This window comes from Melanotaenia boesemani, chromosome 22 (assembly GCF_017639745.1).
Source record: "Melanotaenia boesemani isolate fMelBoe1 chromosome 22, fMelBoe1.pri, whole genome shotgun sequence".
In the NCBI taxonomy this organism is placed as follows: Eukaryota; Metazoa; Chordata; class Actinopteri; order Atheriniformes; family Melanotaeniidae; genus Melanotaenia; species Melanotaenia boesemani.
In genome coordinates, this window is record NC_055703.1 from 13,262,225 (window position 1) to 13,285,506 (window position 23,282).

General features: G+C 38.5%; 1 protein-coding gene across 2 annotated transcripts; it reads left to right on the top strand.

The window, feature by feature from the left end:
- The first annotated feature begins 290 nt into the window (after positions 1-290).
- LOC121634029 (cAMP-specific 3',5'-cyclic phosphodiesterase 7B-like) lies at positions 291-19,210 on the top strand. 2 transcript variants are annotated; one of them, XM_041976422.1, is made up of 13 exons: positions 291-559; positions 3,120-3,180; positions 11,610-11,699; positions 12,579-12,739; positions 12,863-12,926; positions 13,167-13,262; positions 13,826-13,926; positions 14,759-14,890; positions 14,976-15,067; positions 15,266-15,410; positions 15,514-15,610; positions 17,070-17,150; positions 17,291-19,210. In XM_041976422.1, the coding sequence occupies exons 1-13, from the start codon at positions 539-541 to the stop codon at positions 17,485-17,487; spliced, it is 1,338 nt and encodes a 445-aa protein (XP_041832356.1). In that variant the 5' UTR covers positions 291-538; the 3' UTR covers positions 17,488-19,210. The 2 variants fall into 2 exon arrangements, with proteins under 2 accessions (XP_041832356.1, XP_041832355.1); XM_041976421.1 differs by lacking the exons at positions 291-559; positions 3,120-3,180 and adding an exon at positions 7,448-7,844.
- The last annotated feature ends 4,072 nt before the right edge of the window (positions 19,211-23,282 follow it).

Below are 23,282 nucleotides of genomic sequence, written 5' to 3' on the forward strand. Positions count from 1 at the left end.
TATTATTATTATTATTATTATTATTATTATTATTATTATTATTATTATACAATAATTAACATTATCATTGCCATTTTCTCAGGTAAAAAGTTGATTATTGCAAAGGTGACAGCAAAGCTTCCTTGAAAAAATAGTCCAAATTGTTTCCCCCTAATCAAACCAATCACATTCAAAGCGGCGATTTTTATGCATCGCTGATTGGTCCACTTTTCATCAAGTCCCGCCCTTGAGATGCTACAACCAGCCCCTCCCCGCTCTCTGCGGCTCTTCTCATCAAATACATACACACAGCACGCTGACAGGCGAGGCGGGGGAAAAACAGCAACTTTAACCTTTTAAACAACCCACGCTGACCAGACAGTGTCTGACACAACCGAGGCGTGATAGGAGCATCAAACAGCTAGTTTTTTTTTAAACAGGTGTCAGTCAGGACACAGTCACCTGTCGTCTTCTGCGTTTCTCGTGGTATGAAAACACAGTGCACGCGCCAGATTCCGTCGCATTTACTTTTTTATCTACGAGCACCCACGATGGTTACATGTCCTGTTTAATGGTCGAGGTATGTAGACTGACACTTAACAGTTATACCGACTGCGTGCCTCTAAACAGACAAGCTTGTACAGATTGTTATGTTTTGTGACAGGCCTAATGAAAGAAAACTGTTTCACTGTAGCGACCTGTAAAGTGTTGTTAACCTTAAAACGGAGAAAATTATTGACCGCATTCTAGCCTTATCTACTCATTATACATCCTATATTTTTAACTGTATCATTGTACGGTTGTGCTAGCAGTCTCTTATGGCTAGAAATGTTTTCATTTTGAGCTAAAACTTCCCTATGACCTTGTTTGTTTTAGCAGAGATCTCTCTTCTTCTTCTTCTCTTTTCTTGCACATATACTCGTGTGTATTTCTCTGTTCTGTAGGCAACAGTAGGCCCTGTGTATTATTGCCATGGGTCATGTCAGTGAATTGATAGATGAACAGCAGTCTACCTGCAGCCTGGACACTGCGGACAACATTCAAGGGTTTTCTCTTTATGTTTGGCTCTATGCCACATTGCTTGCTAAAGACCAATAAATAATAAGACGTTTGAATTTACAAGATTGTAAAAGACAACATCTTCTATAAATTACATACATGACAGATAAGATGTTGTGCAATAACTTAAAGTGCATAGGGTTGCAGTCCCAACCTGAAAAAATGGCTATCTGAGTATGTAAGAATTTCCTAACTAAAGAAAAATGTTTATAATCGTTAGCGTTTCTCATCTTTTATAATGCATTCTAACACAAAGTAAAGGTTTAAGCTTTCTGACTGATCCTATGATTATACGTTGCATATAAAGTGCTCATAACCACATGTGGAAAAAATAGATCAGGAGCTTTACAGTGAGGTCTTTAACTTGTTTGCACTATGTTTGGATATAGAGACCCTACCAGTGACAATTGTTTTGTAGCTTCTACTAGTCAAAAGCACACAAGAGAAAAGGGATACTGAGACTTGAACCAGTGAGCTGTACGGAATAGATGAGTAATGATGTGAGCATAGACAAGAAATCATGGAAAATACTGACACCAGAAGGCATCCTGTAAACATCCCATAACCACGTGGGCTGAATGAACAGTCATTACCTCTGGTTTGCCCCCCATCCACCCATTTCCTGCCTGCCAGTAAACAATGTGTTCTAAGTCAGATGTAAATCCTACACAATGTGTGTGTGTATGTTTCTCCAGAGGGGTAAAAATGAACAGCAACAGATAACAGACGACTTATTGTGCATCACTCGGGTCAGCTAGTTTACCTGCTTTCTGTTTTAAGTCAACATGTGCGTTGTAGCCCTTGTGTGTTAAATAACACTACTTAGTGCACCCAGTCCACTCCAACCATGTCCAGTATGCACCCACATGCCAAGCTATTATATCTATTATAGCTATTATAAATAGATGACCTCAAATGGGAAGTGCACCAAGCTGAGACTGCCTGAGCTGCAGCACAGGGCTTTGGGTTGTAATTAAGCTCTGGCACTGACCTCAGATCAGGATACAGTAGTAGGCACTGTGCTGTGTGTTCTCAATTTTAACTCAAACAAAGATGAGTGGTGCCTTGTGGGTAGCTGATTCAAAACAAGGCTTGAAAATGGCAAAGTGATGCCTACAAGGTTCATAACAGAAGCAGCTAAACATCTCAGCTGTAAAAAAACAACCTGGTAAAAGTTTTAGTCAGTCAGGGCTCAAACCAAGGATGGATTTTATTCAGAGGTGAAACAATTTCTCAGTTTCTTTGAAGCAAAAATGCTGTTTGTTTTTTTGTTGCAATGTTGAGATACTTTAATGGGCTCTGGTACTTTGTCAGGAGAATGTTGATTCATATTTGGTCTTTCATTCATTGGCTAGTTGGAAACTAAAAAAGAATCAGGTTATTATGTTTTTTTTTTCTTCTTTAAATAGATGTTCCTGTGACTTTACATTAATGCAAACACACCTTTGATGAAGAACGACTACAGAAAAGACAGCTGGCTGTGGGGATCAACCATGTAGCCATGTGATTAATGTGCATATGATTGTCAGTGTATGGCACTATGCTGCATGACCCACTTTTTCAGTGTCATTGGCCAAAACACAGACATATTGCTTCTGGACCAAACAGATGCTGGTGTCACTAAATGCACCTATCCCCTTTTAGCCAGTAAGATCATGACCGGTCTTTAGAGTGATGCCTTTTTATTTTAAAGAGCTATTTAGATTTTGATTAAGATTCCAGCACATAAGAGATATACAACTAAAAAGAAGCATTTTTTAAACATTGATTTCTGTAGCTGAGGATATGAATAATGAAGTGGTAAGTAGAGGCTGGTTAAAAGTTTGAGATTGCTTATATCCTAAATTCTGCCTGAGAACGAAAGGAAGTCTGAAGATTAAGTTAAATGCAGCTGTAGAACTTGAGGGCTTGTGGGAAAAACAGCAGAGTAGCAGATGATTGTAAAAAAGGTTTTTGGCATCACATATGACTTTAAGCACAGAATCTATTTGTTAGCAAGGGTCACTGATGCTCAGTGTTTATTTTTGCACAATATCAATTTCAGCCTCTAATTCTTTAATCATCTTATCTTTCTCTTGCAGAGGTGTGGAGCTGTCCCATTTAAATGCTCAGAGCAGAATGCCATACAGGTTCGCATGCTGGGTAAGAACACTAATGCACCTGAACGCCTCAGTGCAAAAAGTAGTAAATAAAGTGCTTGTAGTCAGCTGTGAGTTTGTGTGTGTGTGGGTTGTGTCCAGATATTTAGCAAGGGTGCGTCAGGCTTTCACTAGCCTTTTGCCTAGTTTAATCTTTCTGTCAAACACAGAGGCATATTTCTGCTATCACTGTATACATTTGGTTTCCACGTGTATTACAAGTACATACAGTTTTACTCCAGCCACATGGACAGGGGATAGTAAATTATACTGTAGTTATGAATTAAAACTCAGGTCTCAGACCTTGAGAATTCACTGCCTGAAATGTAGCCATAACATGGCTCCAGTACAAAGCTGTTTAAACATTTAGGCCCTGAATGGCCATATACTCAAACAAGGAAAAAGATTAAATTGGCAGTAATATTCCGAGGTTTTCAGTGAGACTTGTTTACTGAAAAGGCCACTCAGGTCAATAGGGCCAAAAGGCCAAAAGACACACCAAATCAACAGCAAGAACCAACTGAGATATTTGGCTCCACTGTTGTGTCAAAAGTACAGTTCAAGCTTATATTTTTTTTAGTATATGGATTACTCAAAAACCTGCATTTTAGTTTAAACTAAAACATCATTTTGATTGTTTTGTACATATATGCATTAATAAGGTGTATAATGTCCCAGCATTGAAAAGTAACATGGCTAAGTAGCTGATCAGTCCTCTCTCACACAGTCCCAACACTAGAGCTGCCCAATATGGAGAAAATTAATAGTTATCACCGTAACAGCATTTACAATATAAATATAGAAAAACTATTACAATATCTCAGACATTTGGACTGGAAATCTCATTGAGGGCTCACAGAAATCTCACAGCTGCACCATACTGTATATTGAATATGTGTTATATTGCAAGTATACAGCAACATTCAGCAATGATTTCACACATTGCATGTTTTCCTCATATTGTGCAGCTCTACCTAGCATCAATTCTGCAAAAAAATAAAGATAAATAAAAACAGTTGTGGGATGTAACTGAGCTCATAGTGCAATGAAAAGTAAAAGCAGTGTTTCCTGCTGCCTACCACTAGCTTGTTGTATTACAGCTTTAAACTGCTGTACCATTTCCTCTTTGTCATTTTTGATGTGGTCCAGTTTCCTTTGGCTTTTTTTAAATGGACTAAGTAAAGGAAGTGTGTTCTTCTCGTAGAGTTGAAAGTCAACAAGACATCTACCTGTTATAGATGAAAATAATTCACATTTATATAAATATAAAGAAATACCCGATCAAGATGAAAACTTTTGTAGGGACACATTTTATGTTGAGACATACTTAAAAGCTTTCCATTTGATTGAATCATGCAAGGCACATGTTAATGCTTGGTCTGAACAGGGCCTTTGATGGTACTGATATCACTTAGCCATTTGATAACATAAGCCCTTTTAACACAGTAGTTGTGCTATATTGGGCCAAAAGGCGTCATGGAAGCAGTTGAGTAACCACTGCTAAGATTTTCTTTTGAGGTCTTTTGTGTGTTTTGAGGTCCCCGTTATCGCTTTCACATTCACACTGAATTGAGTTTGTAACTTTGACCCCCATTCCGGTTCAAATCCTACCAAACAAGAAGGCATATCGGTCCTGCCAGAAACAGACAATTTGAAAAGACAAAAGCCAAGCTAAAGAGCCTTGCAGAGTCTAGGATGAGCATCGGTCAGGCAAGTGATGAAGACAGAGGTGGGACTAATTTGTGTTGACAATGCCACCCATATTAAATTATTTAAAAATATAGGAGGTATGTTATTATTTTAAAAATAAAGGAACAATTTCTTAACATGTAATACTGACAAACAGACCTGTCTTTGTCTTTAATAAATACATGGATGGGAATTATAAGGGATTTAAAATTCTCTGCATTCTGATAGTACAGTGTAGCTGCTTTGCAACCCAGAAGATAGGATAAAAACTAAATGGAAAAATTGCACATGACCAAGAAAATTCACTCGCTGACCTACTTGCATGTGCACATACAAAAACAAAAACAAGCAGCAATGCAAATCCATCCAAAAACGTGCCACTGGTTTCTGAAGACTGGCCATTTCATTCTGCAGCTGACCCAATTCTTACCCTTTGAACCTGCCAGGAAACGTGACCACTTCAGTCATTAAAGAGGATCAAAAAGATGAGTCAATGTATACTGTACACTACAGTGTGCCTTTTGTAGATGGGTACATGTGTATATACTGGTATCTTTATGAGGACCAGTTTTAGTTCAGGGAGTAAAGAAAAACATGGTTGCAAGGTAAGGCAAAGAATTACGTTTAACTTGGAGTCAAGGTCATCTGGATTGGGAGCCAGCAGTAAACTCTCTGGCAGGTTTACTCATCACGACTCCCATTGACCTCATCTTACTGCTCTCTTTCTGTACAGTTTTTTTTCACTGTTTCTATCAAATACCTTTTTTCACACAATCTCACAAATCTGAGTTCAATGTCGTTGCTGCAGTTATTCATTAGTAACTGCAGCGAGCAAGAAGCAAACAAATGCAGTGTGTCGTGTCCAAGAATCATGAATTATCTTTATCAGAAATGGTGTATCTGGGCATTAATTGTCAAATTAAAATTGTGACATCAAGACCTTCTTATTATTTTTTTATTGTTGTTGTTAATAATCTCAAGACAATACATTTTGGGAATACACAACTTTCCTTACACTACACATATGAGAATTCAACATTTTATCACCATTAGTTCCAGTAACTTGTGTTCCTGTGTTCCCATAGTAGATTCCCATGTAATTACCCTGCTGCACAGCATCTCCTTGCCTCCTTCACACATTTTGTAACAGTCTATCTTTTATCTTAACGCTATCGAGTTTTTGCGTTGGAAATGTGATGTTCAAGGCTATGTTCCTCCCTCAGTCTGCATATCAGTGAGCCCATGTGAGTCAGTACTTTTGTCTGCATGTGACTCTTTCTCAAGGGAACATTTCTCTGGAAAAATGTGACTGTTTTAACACTACGTCCTCTGTGATTATGTGCATGTAAGAAGGAACACAACAGGCACATTTAACTCTCTGACAATCATTTAACTGTGCTCCTGTTGATGTTTGAGTTTAACTTGAGTTTTCTGCTGTCTAAAACCTGACTTTTCTGTAGTTAGAGTAAGTCACCATGCTAACCAGTGCATTTAACCTGTTCTGGAAGCAGGTCTGCTGCTTATTTGACATGATATAATCGCCGTCATAGCTGGATAGGTAAACCCAGAGTTTATAGAGCCTGATGATAACCAGTGTCATGTTATCGGTTAACAAGGACATCTGATATCAGGCTCAATGAAACCAGATGGTCCCAAGAAAAACCAAGGCTAAACTCACCTTGAAGCACACACTACTGGTTCAGCTCCATTGCAGAACACACTGTGATATAAACAGGTTTCTTGTTAAATGTCCAGATTAGTAATTGTTACTATCCTTGCAGTAGCTTTCATGAATTACAGTTTCTTTTTTTTTCTTTCCATTTCTTTAAACATTGTCCAATAAATGAATTTATATCCAGTTTTTCTGCTTCTGTATTTAAGCCCAAGGCTGCTTAGTTACCCAGACAGGAGAGTTCTGAGGACAGCTGAGCCAGAAATGCAATTTTAAAATAAAGATTTTAGTTAAAGTTAATTAAAAACAAGTGATTTGAGGATATTGCCCGGGAATTAACATCTATTTTTGTTAGAAAGAGATGGTTGTGAGGCGAGCATGAATCTGGATGAGCTGTATTCACCTCACACAACTCTGTTCCCGCTAAACTCACTACGAGACACAGCATTTCACACAAATCCTATTGGTCTGTCTTCGGCGTAGCAGCATATCGACAGAGTGAGAGTGTTTAAGCGAGCTCAGAGCGGGGAGAGGAGGGGCTTTTAGACTCCACAACAACTGAGCGTGATAGAGAGGATAGAGAATGCGGCAGAAGGAAGGAGCAGACTATCAGTGCCGGACTCTGGCAGAGAAACATATAGACTGATTTTATTTTTGTTTTTCAAGATTTTCTCTGCTTCACATCTTTTGTTTAATTTTTTCTAAAGCACTCTGCATTGCTTTGCTCTCTGTCTTACCATTCCTACTGCTTCTGATTCAATCTTTCTGCAGTCTTTGTCACTCTGTCCTACATCCAGACTTGCTGCTGTCTTGAGTTTGTCCTCCTCTTCATCTATGATGGCTATCTGACGGTGAGCTGTTCCATCTTCCTCGTCTCCTTGTCACAACCGTCCCTCTTTTTGTCCCCATCTTCAAATTCAACCCCCATCCAACTTGCTCTCTCTTCTCTTTGCACCCGTCTACTATCCATCCATCTCTGCGTTGCATTTCAATGCCAGTGCTGGAGAGGCTCTGGTCCCCAGATCTCAGGATGCGGGACTCTGGTCTTGGAGTTGGGGTCTGTCCAGATGAGCCTCCTGGCTCGCCAGTGTGGGGACCTTTAAAAACTCCTCCAGTTACTTGTGGTGGCCTGTCACTGGCCCTGGAGCTTCCAGCTCTCATACGGCAGCTCAGGGCGGCTTGGAGAGCTCGCAGGGGAGGCCCCCAGGGGCAGGAGAGAAGTCAAGGGAGCACCTGGGTGGAAGCAGAGAATGAGGAGGTAGAAGAGGTCACTGAGGACATAGACCACAACAGTACACATGTTGAAGGTAATGTGCAGATGAAACATGATATGAGAACAGTGGTGCTTGTGCCAGTCACACGTCTGATAAATATTTAATATTTAATGTATGTTGTGTTTAAAATTGCACCCAGCAGCTGTGTGTGCTGCATGAAGGAGGAGTAAGCAAAGCAGGATGTGTGTGACCTACTGAGGATTTCTCTCCAGGCTCATTTGTCAGCAGTGTGTTATTTGTCTAAAATGTCATGCACATTAAATGATGAAACTTTCTATCAGCTCAGTTTTGGGACTTGTGTGTAAGCCCCTTTTTTTTTTTTTTTTTTTTTTTTTTTTCCACCAACCTTCAGTTTGAACGTTCTCTTCTGTGAACCATGCCTGGGTACACGTTTGCATTTTTGACAAGTGGACAGTTGCATGTGTGACAGATTAACTTTGACAAGCGCGCCTCCGGCCGTATGCTTACGTGTGTGTGTGTGCACGCTCGCGCGCGCAACATAGGTGGAGGTTTCAGAGTCGTTCAGGCTGCTGAGCATATGAGACAGTGAAATGAGGGATTTGTGCTGTAAAGCCCAAGTGTCCAATAAATAAAGCTGTGGTACCATCTGCTGAGCTGCAGCTGCCCTGATGACACTGATGTGACATCAGCATAAAGCTTGTGTCTGTGTTTGTCCAATGATGCAAAGCGACACTGTTGATAGTCTGGAATGAATCCGTTTAATAAGACGGGGATGCTTTAACATAAGCTGATCTTTAATGTTGAAGGTTTTAAAGGAAATAAGGATAATCTTTACAGATACCAGTGGCGGTATTGAAATACATGGCAAGGCATCCATATTGAATAATTGATAATGAAAATGTTTTCGACCCTGTGACTATGATTTGTACTGAAAAATTTTTTGACCTGATGACTGCCTCTGTCTGATACACTGATCATTTTGTTGATAATGCACAGTAGTGTTGTCTGAGGTTTTTTGATAAAAGGGGATTTCGTTGCTATGTAGTGATATTAGTGTGATGCAGTGTAAGACTGAAAACTGAATACTGAATAATTGTAATCATCTGATGACAGAAATGGAAAAATCCAAATTTAATTGATTTCATGCTTAAGTGATGATTCAGTCTTTGGGGAATTCCCTGTCGTGACTCATGAAGTCGAAGTTTGAGGTTTGTGTATTATGTTTTTTCGCTGCCTGTGACTTTCCCCTTTAATTGTTATTACCTCATTCATATGATGATTTCCTATAGATGGTGAAAGGCTATCTGCGCAACATTTGATTGCCGCTCATATAAATGAGTCAAGACATTACCAGATAAGTTGTCTGTGGTGATTGTGAGTCACTGTGACATTTACCAGAGAAAGACTTGGAAGGGGCTAAAAAAGACCAGAATATCTGTATTTGAGAAATTAGAGGAGGAAAAGTTTGCTTTTATTTAGCATGTCAAGAATTAGAAAGTAAATGTCAACAACAAAGATAAATATCAGCTGAATTTCCGCATTATGTCCATGTCAAACGCACTAATACTGATATTTTGGGTTGAATGTGAACGTCAGTTCAGATTTTGACTTTATTCTTGACACCCTTTTCTTTACTGTTTACTCTTGAAATTTTTGCTACTGATGTGTGGTTCATTTGGACATACCTATTACTATATTTGTCTTTTTACCGAAAAACAACAGAGTAAATTGTGCACGATATTTAGTTGTTAGTTTCTCTGTCTTCCCATATGAAGGTTTATCTAACAACATTTATTGGACTAATAAAAACATAACATAACAGAAGAGTTCAAAAAGCCTCAGGTTAGACCTGACAAAGCTCAGGAGGTACCACTTGGGGTTTAAATAATGGCAGATTCTGTTATTTAAACAATAAGAGAAACTTTACTGTTTGCAAACAGCTGTATAGCTGTTCTGTATGTGTCTCTACATGTAGAAAAAAACATTAACAGCTGCATGTAGGAGGAAACATCGTCTCCCACCGTGTATTTTGAACTGTTTGCTTTTGAGTGTTAGTGCTCCTGCATTTGGCAGTGATGTTTTCTACTGTCAGTTTTTGAAAGGGAAAAGAGCCTCAAAGCACAGTTTGTACCCCAGACACCCACAGACTCCGTGAAGCCAAGCAAACATATTCCTATCAGTTCCTCGTGTCTATGTGTGTGGGAGGAATGTGCCAAGTGTGCAGTCATGTTTTCGCATTTGGAAACGAGCATTTAACCTCATTTGCAAGCGTGTGTGTACACATGTAAAGTGAGTGACGGGTGCGTGAGGAGGCACGTGTGCGTTGCCGCTTCTTTAAACAGTTTCTGCCTGATTCACGCTTTCATCCTAAATGACCCAGTTCTGTGCAGCGTGGAAACAATGACCTAGTTACCACTCGGTGAGTTAGGGGAAGAGAAAGGGACAGAGTAGGGAGAGGCGGGTGGTGAGACGAAAGGATGGATCAGATGGGGAGAGGGCGTGCAGCTGTTGAACAAGGAGTAATGAAGGATGATGCGAAGGTTGACTGAGGATATAGAGGAACCAGGAGTAAATAAACAAAAACTGGAAGGGTAAAATAAAGAAAGAAAACTGGAGGGGGAGTTTGTGTCAATGTATTTGTCTATAATCTGGGGCATTATATGTTTCTGTGGTGTTTTCCAGAAGATGTATTTCCTCCTCTTATCCTCCAAAGCACAGGAATAAAAGCAGAATCCTTCCCCTTTTACTTGTTTGTTGCACAAAGTAGGCCAGTTTAACATGCTGAGTCACTTTCCATGTATTTGTTCAATTGTACAAATCTAAATAAGGAATTATGCCAGTTTTCCACAATATATTTGATGCACTGACACATTTCCTGACAATAAAAACAACTGCTTGCAAACTTAAAGCTTTGGCAGCCCATACCGGCATTGCAGGGTCTGGCACCTCCAGGGAGTAACCACAGTGACTCCAAATCCATTAACAGCCACTTTCAGCATCCCTCAAGCAGGGGTCACGGAGGTGATGTGTACTGGCAACCTAAGGGATATAATACGCTCCAGTTGCTCACTGCTGATCTCTAAATTATTCAGTATTCCCATAGTTTTTTGTTTATTCAAGTGAAGATGTCATGTGCATGCATGTGTACTGCGACTGAAGATCTAGTCTGTCGTTTCTTGTTTGCCACTGGCCTCAGGGTGTGTGAATTGCACATTTTTAATTCAGTGTTTAGGGTTTCATTGTGCCGTCAAGTTCCTTCTCCATCTGATTGGTGCTTACAAGCAAGGAAGCATCTGCATACTTTTAAAATGGAGCAGAAACATCCAGTGGTAACCTATTTCCTTTGCTTGAAAGCATGTCTGGTATTTAAACAGTGGATACCATGTCACTGAATCAAACTCATTAAATAGTAGGGCTTTGTCATTTACCAGTAAGTGCTTCACAATAAATTAGAAAATAATTGTTGTTTGAAAATGTGCCTTCAGTACAGCACCAATCTGTTATGGAAGAAGTACTTACGTGTCCTCAAATCAGCTGCACAGTGGCATTAAATCTATTTTCCTCAAGCAAATTTAGATCACATGCACAACATCCTAGAAATTCAGTGTCTTGTTTCAGAGGCTGATTTAAGAGGGATTCTTAATCTGATTGTATGTATCTACAAACAGCACTAATGTCCTCTTAAAGCCCCTATGGCAGCTCTACTTAGTGTTGTTCCACCATGAGCTCTTCATTTGATTAATTTATCTGTTTCTACCACATTTCCATATTTTCTACTTCTGCCTTGCACCTCTTACCATCTTTAACCTGGTCCTCTTTTTGTCTCTCCTTGGATAGCTGATGGCAGACTGAACACTGGTCATGCTGGTGTGTTGCTGGCAGAAAGGCGAGGCTCTTATCCGCTGATTGACCTGCGAATCCTGAAAAGTAAGTCTCTTCTATTTAAAAACACTTTGTTCCATGTTTGTTCTTTTTATCAATAATATAGCTGCAAATCTCATTTCCAGAAAATGCGAATGCCTTCCCTGACTAACTTAATCATATTTACAGAAGAATTTGACTTCAACACACTTATTTTTTTTAAAAAAGGAAGGCAGTTTTGTTTACTGTCACGCTGTTTTAAGTTGTAAAGACTGAAGTTTGGCATCATCCTGCTGAAACAACCACAGATTTCCTGGGAAATAACATTACCTTGATGTTACCATAGTGATCGGAAGTGATAAGATAATTGAACAGCTGCGATCCCAATAAACCTGCCTTCATTCACTTATATTTTCTGTTTCTTCTGGCACATTAAAACTTCTAAAATTGGGACTTAAGAAGCTGACATGGCTATTATGAAATACATGTATTATAAATTGAGCATCATTTGAAAAGATAACAATCCAGATAGGTTAAAGATGGCATTTGTATAGTGATTTTAGTCATATTTGCATTTACTTAGAGAAAGTTAGAAGCAAGTCTACAGCTTCTGCTAAAGTACATTTCCCAAAACAGCAGGGAGAGATATTCCTGCTGTGGAGAAGAGACATCGCTCTGTTAGGCATGTAATTCACCATGTTGGCAACATCTTCTCAACACCCAAACATCATAAGGTTTAAATTTGTTTTTCACCAAGTAAGAGATGGTTATGTGTTAGGGCATCATGTAGACATATCCATTTGTGGCTTATATGTCAGCTTGTTTTCTTAAAATCCAGATCAGGATTTTTTTATGTTACTGTTGCACCATTATCCCATTTAGGTAACAGTCATTAGCCACCCACACAGCTGCTCAATAAATGTTATACTTATACTGTAATTCCAGGTAGTGCCCAGCAGGAGGTGGAGTCTGGCACCAGGAGAAAAGTGAAGCGTCTGCTGAGCTTCCACAGATACTGCCACGCCTCCAGGTTGCTGAGGAGGCTGGTTCCCCACACCCCAGGGTCCCTACATTTACTGGATGATGACTACCTGGGACAGGCAGCTGTGAGAACATAAAAATAAATTTACAAACAGATCCAGACATAAAAATATCCTCACCTCTGTATCAGCCATGGGGAATATATGTAACACTGATAAGTTCTGACAGCTGTCTGTCTTTCTTTTCAGCACATGTTATCAAAAGTAGGCACGTGGAACTTTGACATCTTTCTCTTTGATCGTCTTACAAACGGTGAGAGGATTTTTTAAAAATATTTTATGGCATTTTCTGACAATGATTAATTTGATTATGTCCCTCTTTTATCCATATTTGGTCACCATATACTTTTATACTTTTTGTGTTGTATGAAACTACCTTTTTCTTATGCTGTACCTATTTGAGTATATTTTAAAGCCATTCATTTCTTCTAACACAAACTGCCCCAAAGTTCAGGTGTACTTTTAAATTATGTTGTTTTATTTTGTGGTTTAGGTAACAGTCTGGTCACGCTGATGTGCCATCTCTTCAATGTCTATGGTCTCATTCACCACTTTCAGTTGGACATGGTCAAGCTGCACAGGTTTCTTGGTAAGCTGCAAGAAAGCATTTTCTTTTTTTTTTAAATCTTTGTGCCCTCTGTTTGATCTGTTGTCCGAAAAGAAGAGCTGTGATACAACATGTGGCAGCATTCAGACAAATTCTGACTGTGAAGCAGCTTTGTGAAAACACAACTTGTCCAGATTGGCCTAAGTTTTCGGTAATGCGTGATATGAGTTTATTCTCAGAACTTTAGATCTGTTCTTGCATCTGGTTATTTATACTAAAGGGGATTTGTTTAATTTGAACTCCCATCTGGCATCTCATTTTGTGGACATTAGGGCACCATAAACTGTAATTTTCCTCTCTAACAGGACAGCTGTAAAGCTATTTCATTTGAGATTTTATTTACAAAATAGTATTTTAGCCTCTATGGTTTGATAAAACACCCAGTTTCATAATTTTATCTCTCATATAACATGTAAATGTAAATGCGTGACTACATATTGTTTCTTTTTAACTTTAAAAGGCAGCATTTGCAGTGTCTTAAATGCAGCTTAAAGTGTGTGACAAGACAGTTTCTTAGGGTTTGACTTCATGTCCTGTTTTTCCAGGCATGGTGCAGGAAGACTACCATTCCCAGAATCCATATCACAATGCTGTTCATGCTGCTGATGTCACTCAAGCAATGTACTGCTACCTGAATGAGCCCAAGGTAATAAGACCCACATACACACATCTGCTGTCATCTTTCTGTAATACACACTCTGCAGGGCTTCAATAGGCCTCAGCTTCTCCTTGACATAATCTATTAGCTGTGCTCCCTGAGGGATAATTCCTGCTCACATCAACTCTACAACACATCCCTCTAGAGCTCAGAGATTTCTCTAAAACCCTCTGACCAGATTAAGTGTCTTTCCCTTACTCAGTAAGTGCTTTGTGTCCTCTGTGGCCCTGTTAAGCACTTTGTGATGCACCTATTTTGTTAAAAGCACTAAATGAAATTCAATATTACAGATAACAAACACTCAGAGAAACTGACAAGTCTGCAGTTTCTCCAGTCAATACACCTTTTTCCTTTACTCGTCATTGTGCTTTTACCTGCATGCTATGAAACATGAAATACAGCTAGATTTTACATTCTAGATATAAGATCATTTAAATCGCAGCCTAAACATATAAAACTGAGCACAGCAACTATGCATCCACCGGAATCAGGCTCTTTTCACAGATCTTTCATTCCAGAAGAGACCTTATAAAAAAGTTGATGTTATCCATATGTTCACAGTTTAATGTTGAATGATGTCACACCCATGCACAGGAAGATTCGGAGCGACTGGCCCAAGAGTTGAATTTAAAAGATTTTGTGTTTATCTGCAGAGTTCAAGTTTCAGCTTTACAGATCTAATTTTTATGTAAAATCACAAATGAAATGCTGTGACCAGAAATGGAACATTGTTCAGAATAAAACACTATAAGTTTAGCATAATCTGAGTGCAGGTGTACTTTTACTGAAAGTACCAACAATCACTTTTTGTGTGTTGCAGCTGGCTGAGCAGCTGACCCCCTTGGATGTGTTTCTGGGTCTGATGGCAGCGGCAGCCCATGACGTAGACCATCCAGGAGTCAACCAACCCTTTCTCATCAAGACCAGACACCACCTAGCATCCCTTTACCAGGTACATAGAAAAATGCTAACAGCTGTCAGTGAAAGTGAACATGTGGTAGGTCTGGATTACATTTTGGATGTTACTCATTGTGCAGAACACGTCTGTGCTGGAGAGTCACCACTGGAGATCGACGGTGGGCATGCTGCGAGAGTCGGGACTGCTTTCACATTTACCCACTGACATGTCGTAAGATCACACACAAACAATACTCTTAAGCAATAAATTACTTACCTATGTAAATTTGATATTAGATTTTTTAATTCCAATTATTGCAATTAAAGATAATGCGATCAATATATTACTGAGTGGTTTTCAAAAAAGAAGTTTGTGCAGGGTTGCATGTGGAGTACAAACTTGTGTTTTTTTTCTCCCTTAATTCTTCAGGCAGGATATAGAACAACAGCTGGGCTCTCTCATCCTGGCCACAGACATCAGCAGGCAGAATGAGTTCCTGTTGACGTTCAGAGAACATCTAGACAACCAGGACCTGGACCTTCAGCTGGCCTCACATAGGCACTTCATACTGCAGGTACACTAACCATCTACTTTTATTAAAGCAGATCAAAATACTCACTTAGATAGATATATAGCCATGTGTTTTTGTTTTGATTTGTTTTTTTCTTCACCTTCAGATTGCTCTAAAGTGTGCAGATGTTTGTAACCCCTGTCGGGTTTGGGAGCTGAGCAAGCAGTGGAGTGAGAGGGTGTGTGAGGAATTCTACAGACAGGGTGAGCAGACTTTTATGACTCTGGAAATAAATCAGACATCATTTTTTGTTTTCTTTACATTCATGATAGCTTTTTGTAGCTTATTTAACTATTTATGCTCTGTCAAATTAGCTTTTGAAATGCCAGTTAGCATTAAAAAAAAAATAAAAATGATAGTGGTATTCTGGTGCACTGGTGTACGGTGAAGCATGTCCTTCTCCCTGCACTGCAACACAATCCCATATCTAAGCAGAACAAACAGTATGAAGTAACAAGTCTGAATTCACCCATTAAAATGAAATCCATTTCACTTCATCTCAGTATCACGGACTGTGACGCTTTGCATATCCAGTAAGGGTTGGATAGATTTGTATATGGTTGGATGATATGTAACCCAAGCATTTAATTTTATGCTCTTTTAAGAATTCTAAACGCTACTTGGCCCATTTGAAATAAGACATCTCACACAAGATATAAAATAAATCCGGATTTATACTTAGTATTAAACCATCCCTTTTTTCCTTTTCCCTGTCTCCACTTGTACTTCACTAATTTAAGATTTAAAAAGAAGAATTAAAAATTATCTGCAGTGTGCCATCATTTCTGTCTGGACACGGATGCATTTTAGACTTTAAGCAATAGTTAAAAGTTGAAAGTTCTCATACTTTTCTCTATAGTATTCTTGCTGGAAATGGCAGAACTGAATCTACTATGGGTGCTGAGGCATTTGTCTTTATGCTGATGTAGTTATTAAAGTTAGTTTGGCTGCTTGTGTACTCTGTTGCCTGGTATATTTAGCAAGTTACACCTCTTATCAAAACACTACTCTTTTGAAAAAAATCCAACATCTACATATTCTCATTGTTCCCTCCATGATAACCTGTGTCTCAGTGGTACTTGGACTTCTACACAGTGGTATAGAGAACTAGACTTGGTCTGAATTGGCCCCTGAACAGAAAAAAAGACAAAGGATTTCTTTATATGTAAAAATGAATGGTTCTCAATTTATTTATTTATTTTTTAATGCAGATACCTAAATTTGATACTTTAATTAAATAACACTTTCATTTAATCTTACTATGACTACAATACTAAGCTGTTTTCTTTACATTTTTTATACATATTGAAAGGGCGTAACATGGTGTTTGGAAGCTCAGTTGTGTTTTTGGCAGCAGCAACTCAGAGCAAAACAAACAGCCAAAGCCAAAGTGAAACCTGAGTAGAAGTCTTTCAAAAACAGCTAATATGTTTCTACTTTGGGTAAAACAAACCCGTTGTGTCCTTTCTCTGTCTTACTCAGTGGAAGGAAAGCTGTAAGAATCTTGCTTTATACTGCTTTATATATTTTAAATCATGCTGATATAATTTAAAAGATTGTTTTGGAACTTAAATATAAAAACTACCTGCATGTCTTTATTGGTTCTTGCTTAGTAAGTCTTGTTTTTTTTTTGTTTTTGTCACCGTTTTGTGATTCTTGCAGGTGACCTGGAGAGGAAGTTTGACTTGGAGATCAGTCCACTGTGTGACCAACAGGCAGACTCAGTCCCAGCTGTCCAGATGGGTGAGTACTAGACTGCACACACATACACACAACCATAATTTCCATTAACTAATCCATGTGGCAAAATCAAAACTACTACACAAATAAGCATAATGCACAGCTGTTATATGTGCACCTAACAGATGTTAATCATGTCTTAGGTTTCATCTCCTACATTGTGGAGCCTCTGTTTGAGGAGTGGCACCGCTTCACCAAGCCCAGCCTGCTCAGCCAGACTATGTTGGGCCACCTGCACAAGAACAAGGCCTGCTGGAGCTGCATGCGATATGCTCACACCCCTTCAGACACTCAAACTGAAGAGCCTGAAGGAGAGGGAGAGGAAGAAGACATTCCTTAATGCTTTTCTTGATTCTTGGGGTGTCTTATCTACCTTCACACAAGGAGGAGAGGAGTTATTTATTAAACTCCGTGTTTAATCTCCAGCATATTTCCTCCCACAGCTGGTTTATCATAGGCTCTGAGTGGGAACACGGGAAGAGTTTAGCCTTGACATGTAAGAAACGGCTCCCTCTGGTGGAGCAGGGAAGGACTGTAGCACTGCAGAAAAAAAACAATGGAGGAAATTCATGATGAAGCAGATGTTTTTTTTTTTTAAATCTTAGTAAATAAATGCAAATTTTTGTCATGCCTTTCTCTTTAACCCAGATATCTGCTTAAAATGAGCTGAGAAAAGCAGGATTAGATTTCAGAGGTTCTGGTATTGACACAAGAGGGGAAAAAAAGACAAGTGTTGTGTTTTCAGAGTGCTGCTAGAACAATAAAAAAATAAAAAAGCCAAAACTATATAAAAGTCAGCTGGACTGTGCTGGAAAGTATAAAAGATAAAGATAAAAATATATGAATTCTATGCTTTTTAAACCTTAAGTCAGTCGTATTAATCTCTTTTCACTGTTTGTTGTCTTTGTTCTTTTACTGCTTGTACTCCTTTTGGATGCTTTTTCATAGCAAGTTCTCACTTGTCTACTTTTCACTGAAGTGCATTTGTATCTGAAAGCACTAAGCTGGTCCATCAGAGGTAGTGTAAACTGTAACATGGTCAAGGTTTTATCAGTGGAAGACTGAATAAGCTGACTGACTGGAGTGACTTCAGTTGGTGTGGATGGGTTGCTTGAAAGCTGTCAGATGGACGTTTTTGGACTTGAACTGACTCTCTGATGGAATGGTTCATCTTTAATTTTTTCTATATTTGTCTTCATATTATAATAATAGAAGTAGTGTAATCTGTAGATACTATGATGTATGACCTTAGCACGTCACATGCCAAATTATCAGCAATGTTTTCATCCCCTTACTGAGTGTGCTCAATGAAAAATGTACCTGTCCTCACCCCAGTGTTACCTTTTTAACAGCTGAATGGGGGCATTTAGTTATAACCTCACTTTACAAGCTCATAAACAACAAAGCCTTAACAGCATCTTGTCCTTCAGTGAAACATGATATCAAACTGCTCAGTTACGGTTCCTGCCTGTTATTCTTCAGCCATACCAGCATACTGAAACACACACACACACAAAGTACTGTAGCAGCTTATTTTCTGATTTATCTTTCACCCAGTATCAGGGTCAGATTTAGTGTCATTGCCAAGGTGCCAATGTACTGTTATGATGATCATCAAGTCACTGCTGTGTTACCTCTCTGAGGCTTTTTATAATCCTTTCTTATTACACTTGCAACATGCACTGTGTGCACTATAAATTCATAAATAGACTTGGGCCACTTAGTAACTACAGACAGCTTAAATTTAAATGTATTATTCCCTGCAAGCAATATTGAAAAACTGTAAGTTATAATTAATATAAAAACATGCAATTCATTGATCAAACATATATTTAATATATGTGATATCTGTGTAATCTAAATGGTGAGATTGATCCATATAAACATGATGCTTCCTACAATGAAATATATAGTGTTTGTAAATACTGGTTGGTCCAAGTTTAAAATGTACAATATATTTGTATCACTTAGTTTTAAATATGTATAGTTAAGGTTATTGTACATGTTTTGTTATTTTTTGAGCTACAGAGGAGCTTTATGATTATAAAAACCCAGTATTATAACAAAAAGTATTATAACACAAAAAGTATGATAATGTAAGATCAGATATTGAATCTTTATGTTCACATAAAAGTGTAAAAAAAGTAGTTTCTATGACAGATTTTTCTAAAGTTAATCAAACTGTGATCTCTACCTTTTCCACGAGGTACAGTGCAATAATACTAAAAGTCACCCACGTTTTTACAAAAGTGGGCCCCGTTCATTTCTGTCTATATCTCTGGTAATTGTGGAAATGTCTGCAGACTTTGTTGGAAGTTTTGCTTTATGTGAGCTGCACAGCTGTATCTGCTGTAGTGGAGAATCCCCACATTGTCAACAGGTTTCATTTCCAGAAAGTAACACGAAAGTTTACAAGCGGACTCTTGATTAGTTTAATGTTTCTAGTTTATAGCACTTAGATCAAAGCTGTCTTCAACTGTGAACTGGGAGCAAAATAAGACATTGCTTTATGAATATACCATCAAAAAAGTGCTGTATTTTACTCCTTCTGAGTCATACAACAGCTGGCAGTGCAGACCTGATCCAGGCCTCAGGCTGCCTTGTTTCTGAATACCTCTCAGAATTAACACTGTTACAGGGTAACTGAGCCATACTTATCTTACTAAGTGTTACAAATACGTACTGTTTGTCAACCCACCAATTTAATTATTTAATAGCTTAATTAACATCTTTGGGTAGTGCAGTGAATCTTGCTAGTTAATGTGATTTCAGAAAAAAATATCATTTAAATCTAGCTGTTATTACGCTTTATACAGATCATGCCATCACATAACCTGACACATTTAAAATAAATATATTGTTACAGAAATGTCCACTTTTATGTTTTGAGTTTCCTTTTTCTGAATTTATTTTGTACTCTTTATGTGGTGTTCAAAATAATTTCAGTTAAGTTTTTTATTCATTGGCAACAGCAGGATGTGCATTTAACAGAAATCTTTGAAATTTGTTTTTCAGTATGATCATCATCAGCAGACTGATTGAACTTACTTTATATAATTGCTTATATTTCTATGTTTTCAGACCAGCTACTTTATGAATTATTGTCACAAAGATTGTACCTTTATAAAGGATGACTTGTATTTGTCCAAACACAATGTGAATATGGTGTCTGGATGGGTCATCTGACTTCTCAACTGTACACTTGTGTTCTGGCTGTCACCCGCTGAGCACTGTGAACATGGAAATAAATGTTTTAATGGATATCGGAGGAATTATGTGTTTTGTAATAGAATGTTATGAGTGGTAATTGGCCACTAGATGGCAGCAAAATAATTCCATTTGGCTTTTCATGTGAAACAAAAGGGAGACTCTTCCATCACTCCTCGTGACAGGGGGTGCCTCTCCCTCTTACTGTGTTTACAGTAAAAATAATACTTAGGTCAACCTCTGAATCAACATGGCGATTTCTGTGATGTAGCCAAAGCCTGAGGCCATGAGCTTACTGGTTTATGTCAACAAAAAACTTGAAAGGCAGACAAAGGGTAGGCTGAATCTACACAGCATCAAGTTGTGTTCAGTTGTAGTTTGCAGGGACAACAGTGATGACTTTGTTGGCCTTGTCTACTCCAGATAAAATCCAGTTTCTCAGAGGAAAAGGGGTGCATGAAGCAGAATTTGTCATGGAAAAAATATGGGGGGGCTGATAATTGGTACAGAGAACTGCTTTTTCCTCATTTGCATGAATGATTTGCATTGCAAATTAGGCTTATAGATTGTCAGATGCAGAGTTTGCTTTTAAATCACACTACACTGAACTGGGTGACTTTCTAAACTTTATTCAGTGTGCCCTCATGAGACAAATATAGAAGCAAAGACACTATAGACAAGATTAATGTTATGTTTTCTTACCAGCATCTATGCATTGGCCCGTGACATCAGACATCCATTCATGCTGGTTACTTACACACACATTTACAGTTCACCACAGTCAGTCAGCATTCATCTAGCTTGCGTCACTGTAAATATTGACAGTGCAAACAAAGCCCCCTACTCTATCCCCTTAAATGACAGTCATTCAACCACTCCCTCTCTAAAAACATGCACTGCATTAACCCATTGTGCCGATAACCATCTACCTCTAAATGCAACCCTGCTATCATTAGTAACTGTGAGACATAGTACCAGGTTACACACATTGTCTTAAAAAAAACAAACAAAAGAAAAACAAAGAAGAGTACAAGATAGAAGGTGTAATCCCCCCCCGCCCCCCGACTGTTCTACCGATAAGAGTGAAGTCTCTGTGTGCAGAAAGTGAAAAATGAAACTTGTGGTATTCATATGTTGCGCATGTCTCACTTTGGCTGTCTGGCTACTGTGATCTGCACCAAAAGGGTTAATCTCCAGTTGTTAGTCATTATCCCCGCTGTCTTGTTTCTGTCGCCTCTCTTTGTATTAACTTTTACATTTAGGACTTAATGTCAGTTTCAGTCAGTACACTAACAGCTGCACTGTACAGGCCTATAAAGTGTGTCATCTCTTAAAACTCTTCTACAGATAGCAGTAACGCATAACTGATGCATCTATAATATGAAAACGGTTTCCTGACACTTGCATGCTGTACATACAGTATATCACCAATACAACAGATTGGTCACTTTGTTTTCAATTTTATGAAAGACAAATTACTTTTGCTTCTAAACCAGAAGACAGGTCCAAGTTCTTTTTGTGTGTTGTGTGTGTCTCCTATGTACAAGATGCCTCTTTAACTTCTTTCCTAACGTTAAAATTTGGTTAAAATAATAAAAGCAGCATCTTTGAACCTTTCCTAGCTGTCCAGCAGAATGCAGGGTAAACCCTGGACCTGTCGTCAGTCCATGTTGCTCAACAACAGTGTTACTGTACAAACTATGCCAACATTTTAAATAAGTAAAACCCCACGATTCAGTCACTTGTAAAACTACCTGGAACTGTTATATCAGTTTGTTAAATCAGGGAGGGCTTTTTGCTGCTGATTTCTTTACATGTTTCTTCAGTCCATTTAAAATCCTGCCACAGCTTTTCTATCAGGTTGGGGTCAACAACTGGATTCTTTTCCCTTTTTTGTAGCATTTCTGTGTTTGTGATCATCTTCCATGTTTTTTGTTTTTTTTTAGCAGAAAAAGAGATTTTTCCTGGCAACCCTTCTAAAAAAAAAGTCAAGTGTTCAGTTGTTTTCAAACTTTATTGCCATGAACTTTAACATTTAATAAGGTGTCTGTGACCTGAGATATAGAACAGCCACCCCCCCACCTTCTGAAAGTTACACAGTCTTAACCTTGAGGTGAACTTGTTGGGATGCCCACACTTGTTAAGATAGTCATCTGTCTGATGTTTTTTTTTTTTTTTTTTTTTTTTTTTTTTTTTTATGATTAATCTTGTAGAATTTTCACTTTCAGATTTTTTTCTGGAAAAGGTCTCATTTTCCATCCTATAGATAGATGGACATCAAAAATTGTTCATCTAAGCTCTTTGCTGATGTCTTTCTTCCTTGCCATTGTTTGCTTCATACCAGCAAACTTTCACAACCTCAGCTTTTAGAAAGGTGCTCAAACCTGTCTATAATTAATTAATCAAGAGCATTTGATTAGCAGCACCTGGCTGCCACTTGTCCCCTTCTTTTCCTACAGAAAGACTTACTACTTAAAATCTACATAAGTGGTGAGGAAAGAAAGTTATATCTGACTTTTATGGGGTACATAAACAATTTATTATTTCACAATGATTAAAAACTACACTGATAATGTTTACTCTTTTTTTTTTTGGTAGGTTTAAAGTTTGCATTCCTTCTTTTAAGCATTTCTGTGCAGCAGGTGGTTTCCAAGCAGCATGCAGTGTTGTGGAATGACTAAAGCGAACACTCGAGAGGAGGGGAAGAGAAAGGGTTAATTTGTCATGCAGCAATGAACTATTCAAGATGCAACACCTACACATCCATATACACACTGCACACAAATATGTACATTTCCAGGAGGCTCATCCTCTGACCTGGTTTATGTGTGAATCCCTCATTTGATCAGCTGTGCTGCAGGAGAGCACATGTCACTTTTCACCTGATCCCTTTTCTGAGTGGTAACAGTGGACAGCAATCACTCCACA

What these genes read in the sequence shown, in the direction of transcription:
- LOC121634029 (XM_041976421.1), top strand. Translation starts at nt 7,529, where the DNA reads ATGCCAGTGCTGGAGAGGCTCTGGTCCCCAGATCTCAGGATGCGGGAC. An exon ending in GCTACCTGAATGAGCCCAAG is followed by an intron (nt 13,927 to 14,758) that starts GTAATAAGACCC and finishes TGTGTGTTGCAG; the next exon opens with CTGGCTGAGCAGCTGACCCC. An exon ending in AGTCCCAGCTGTCCAGATGG is followed by an intron (nt 17,151 to 17,290) that starts GTGAGTACTAGA and finishes ATCATGTCTTAG; the next exon opens with GTTTCATCTCCTACATTGTG.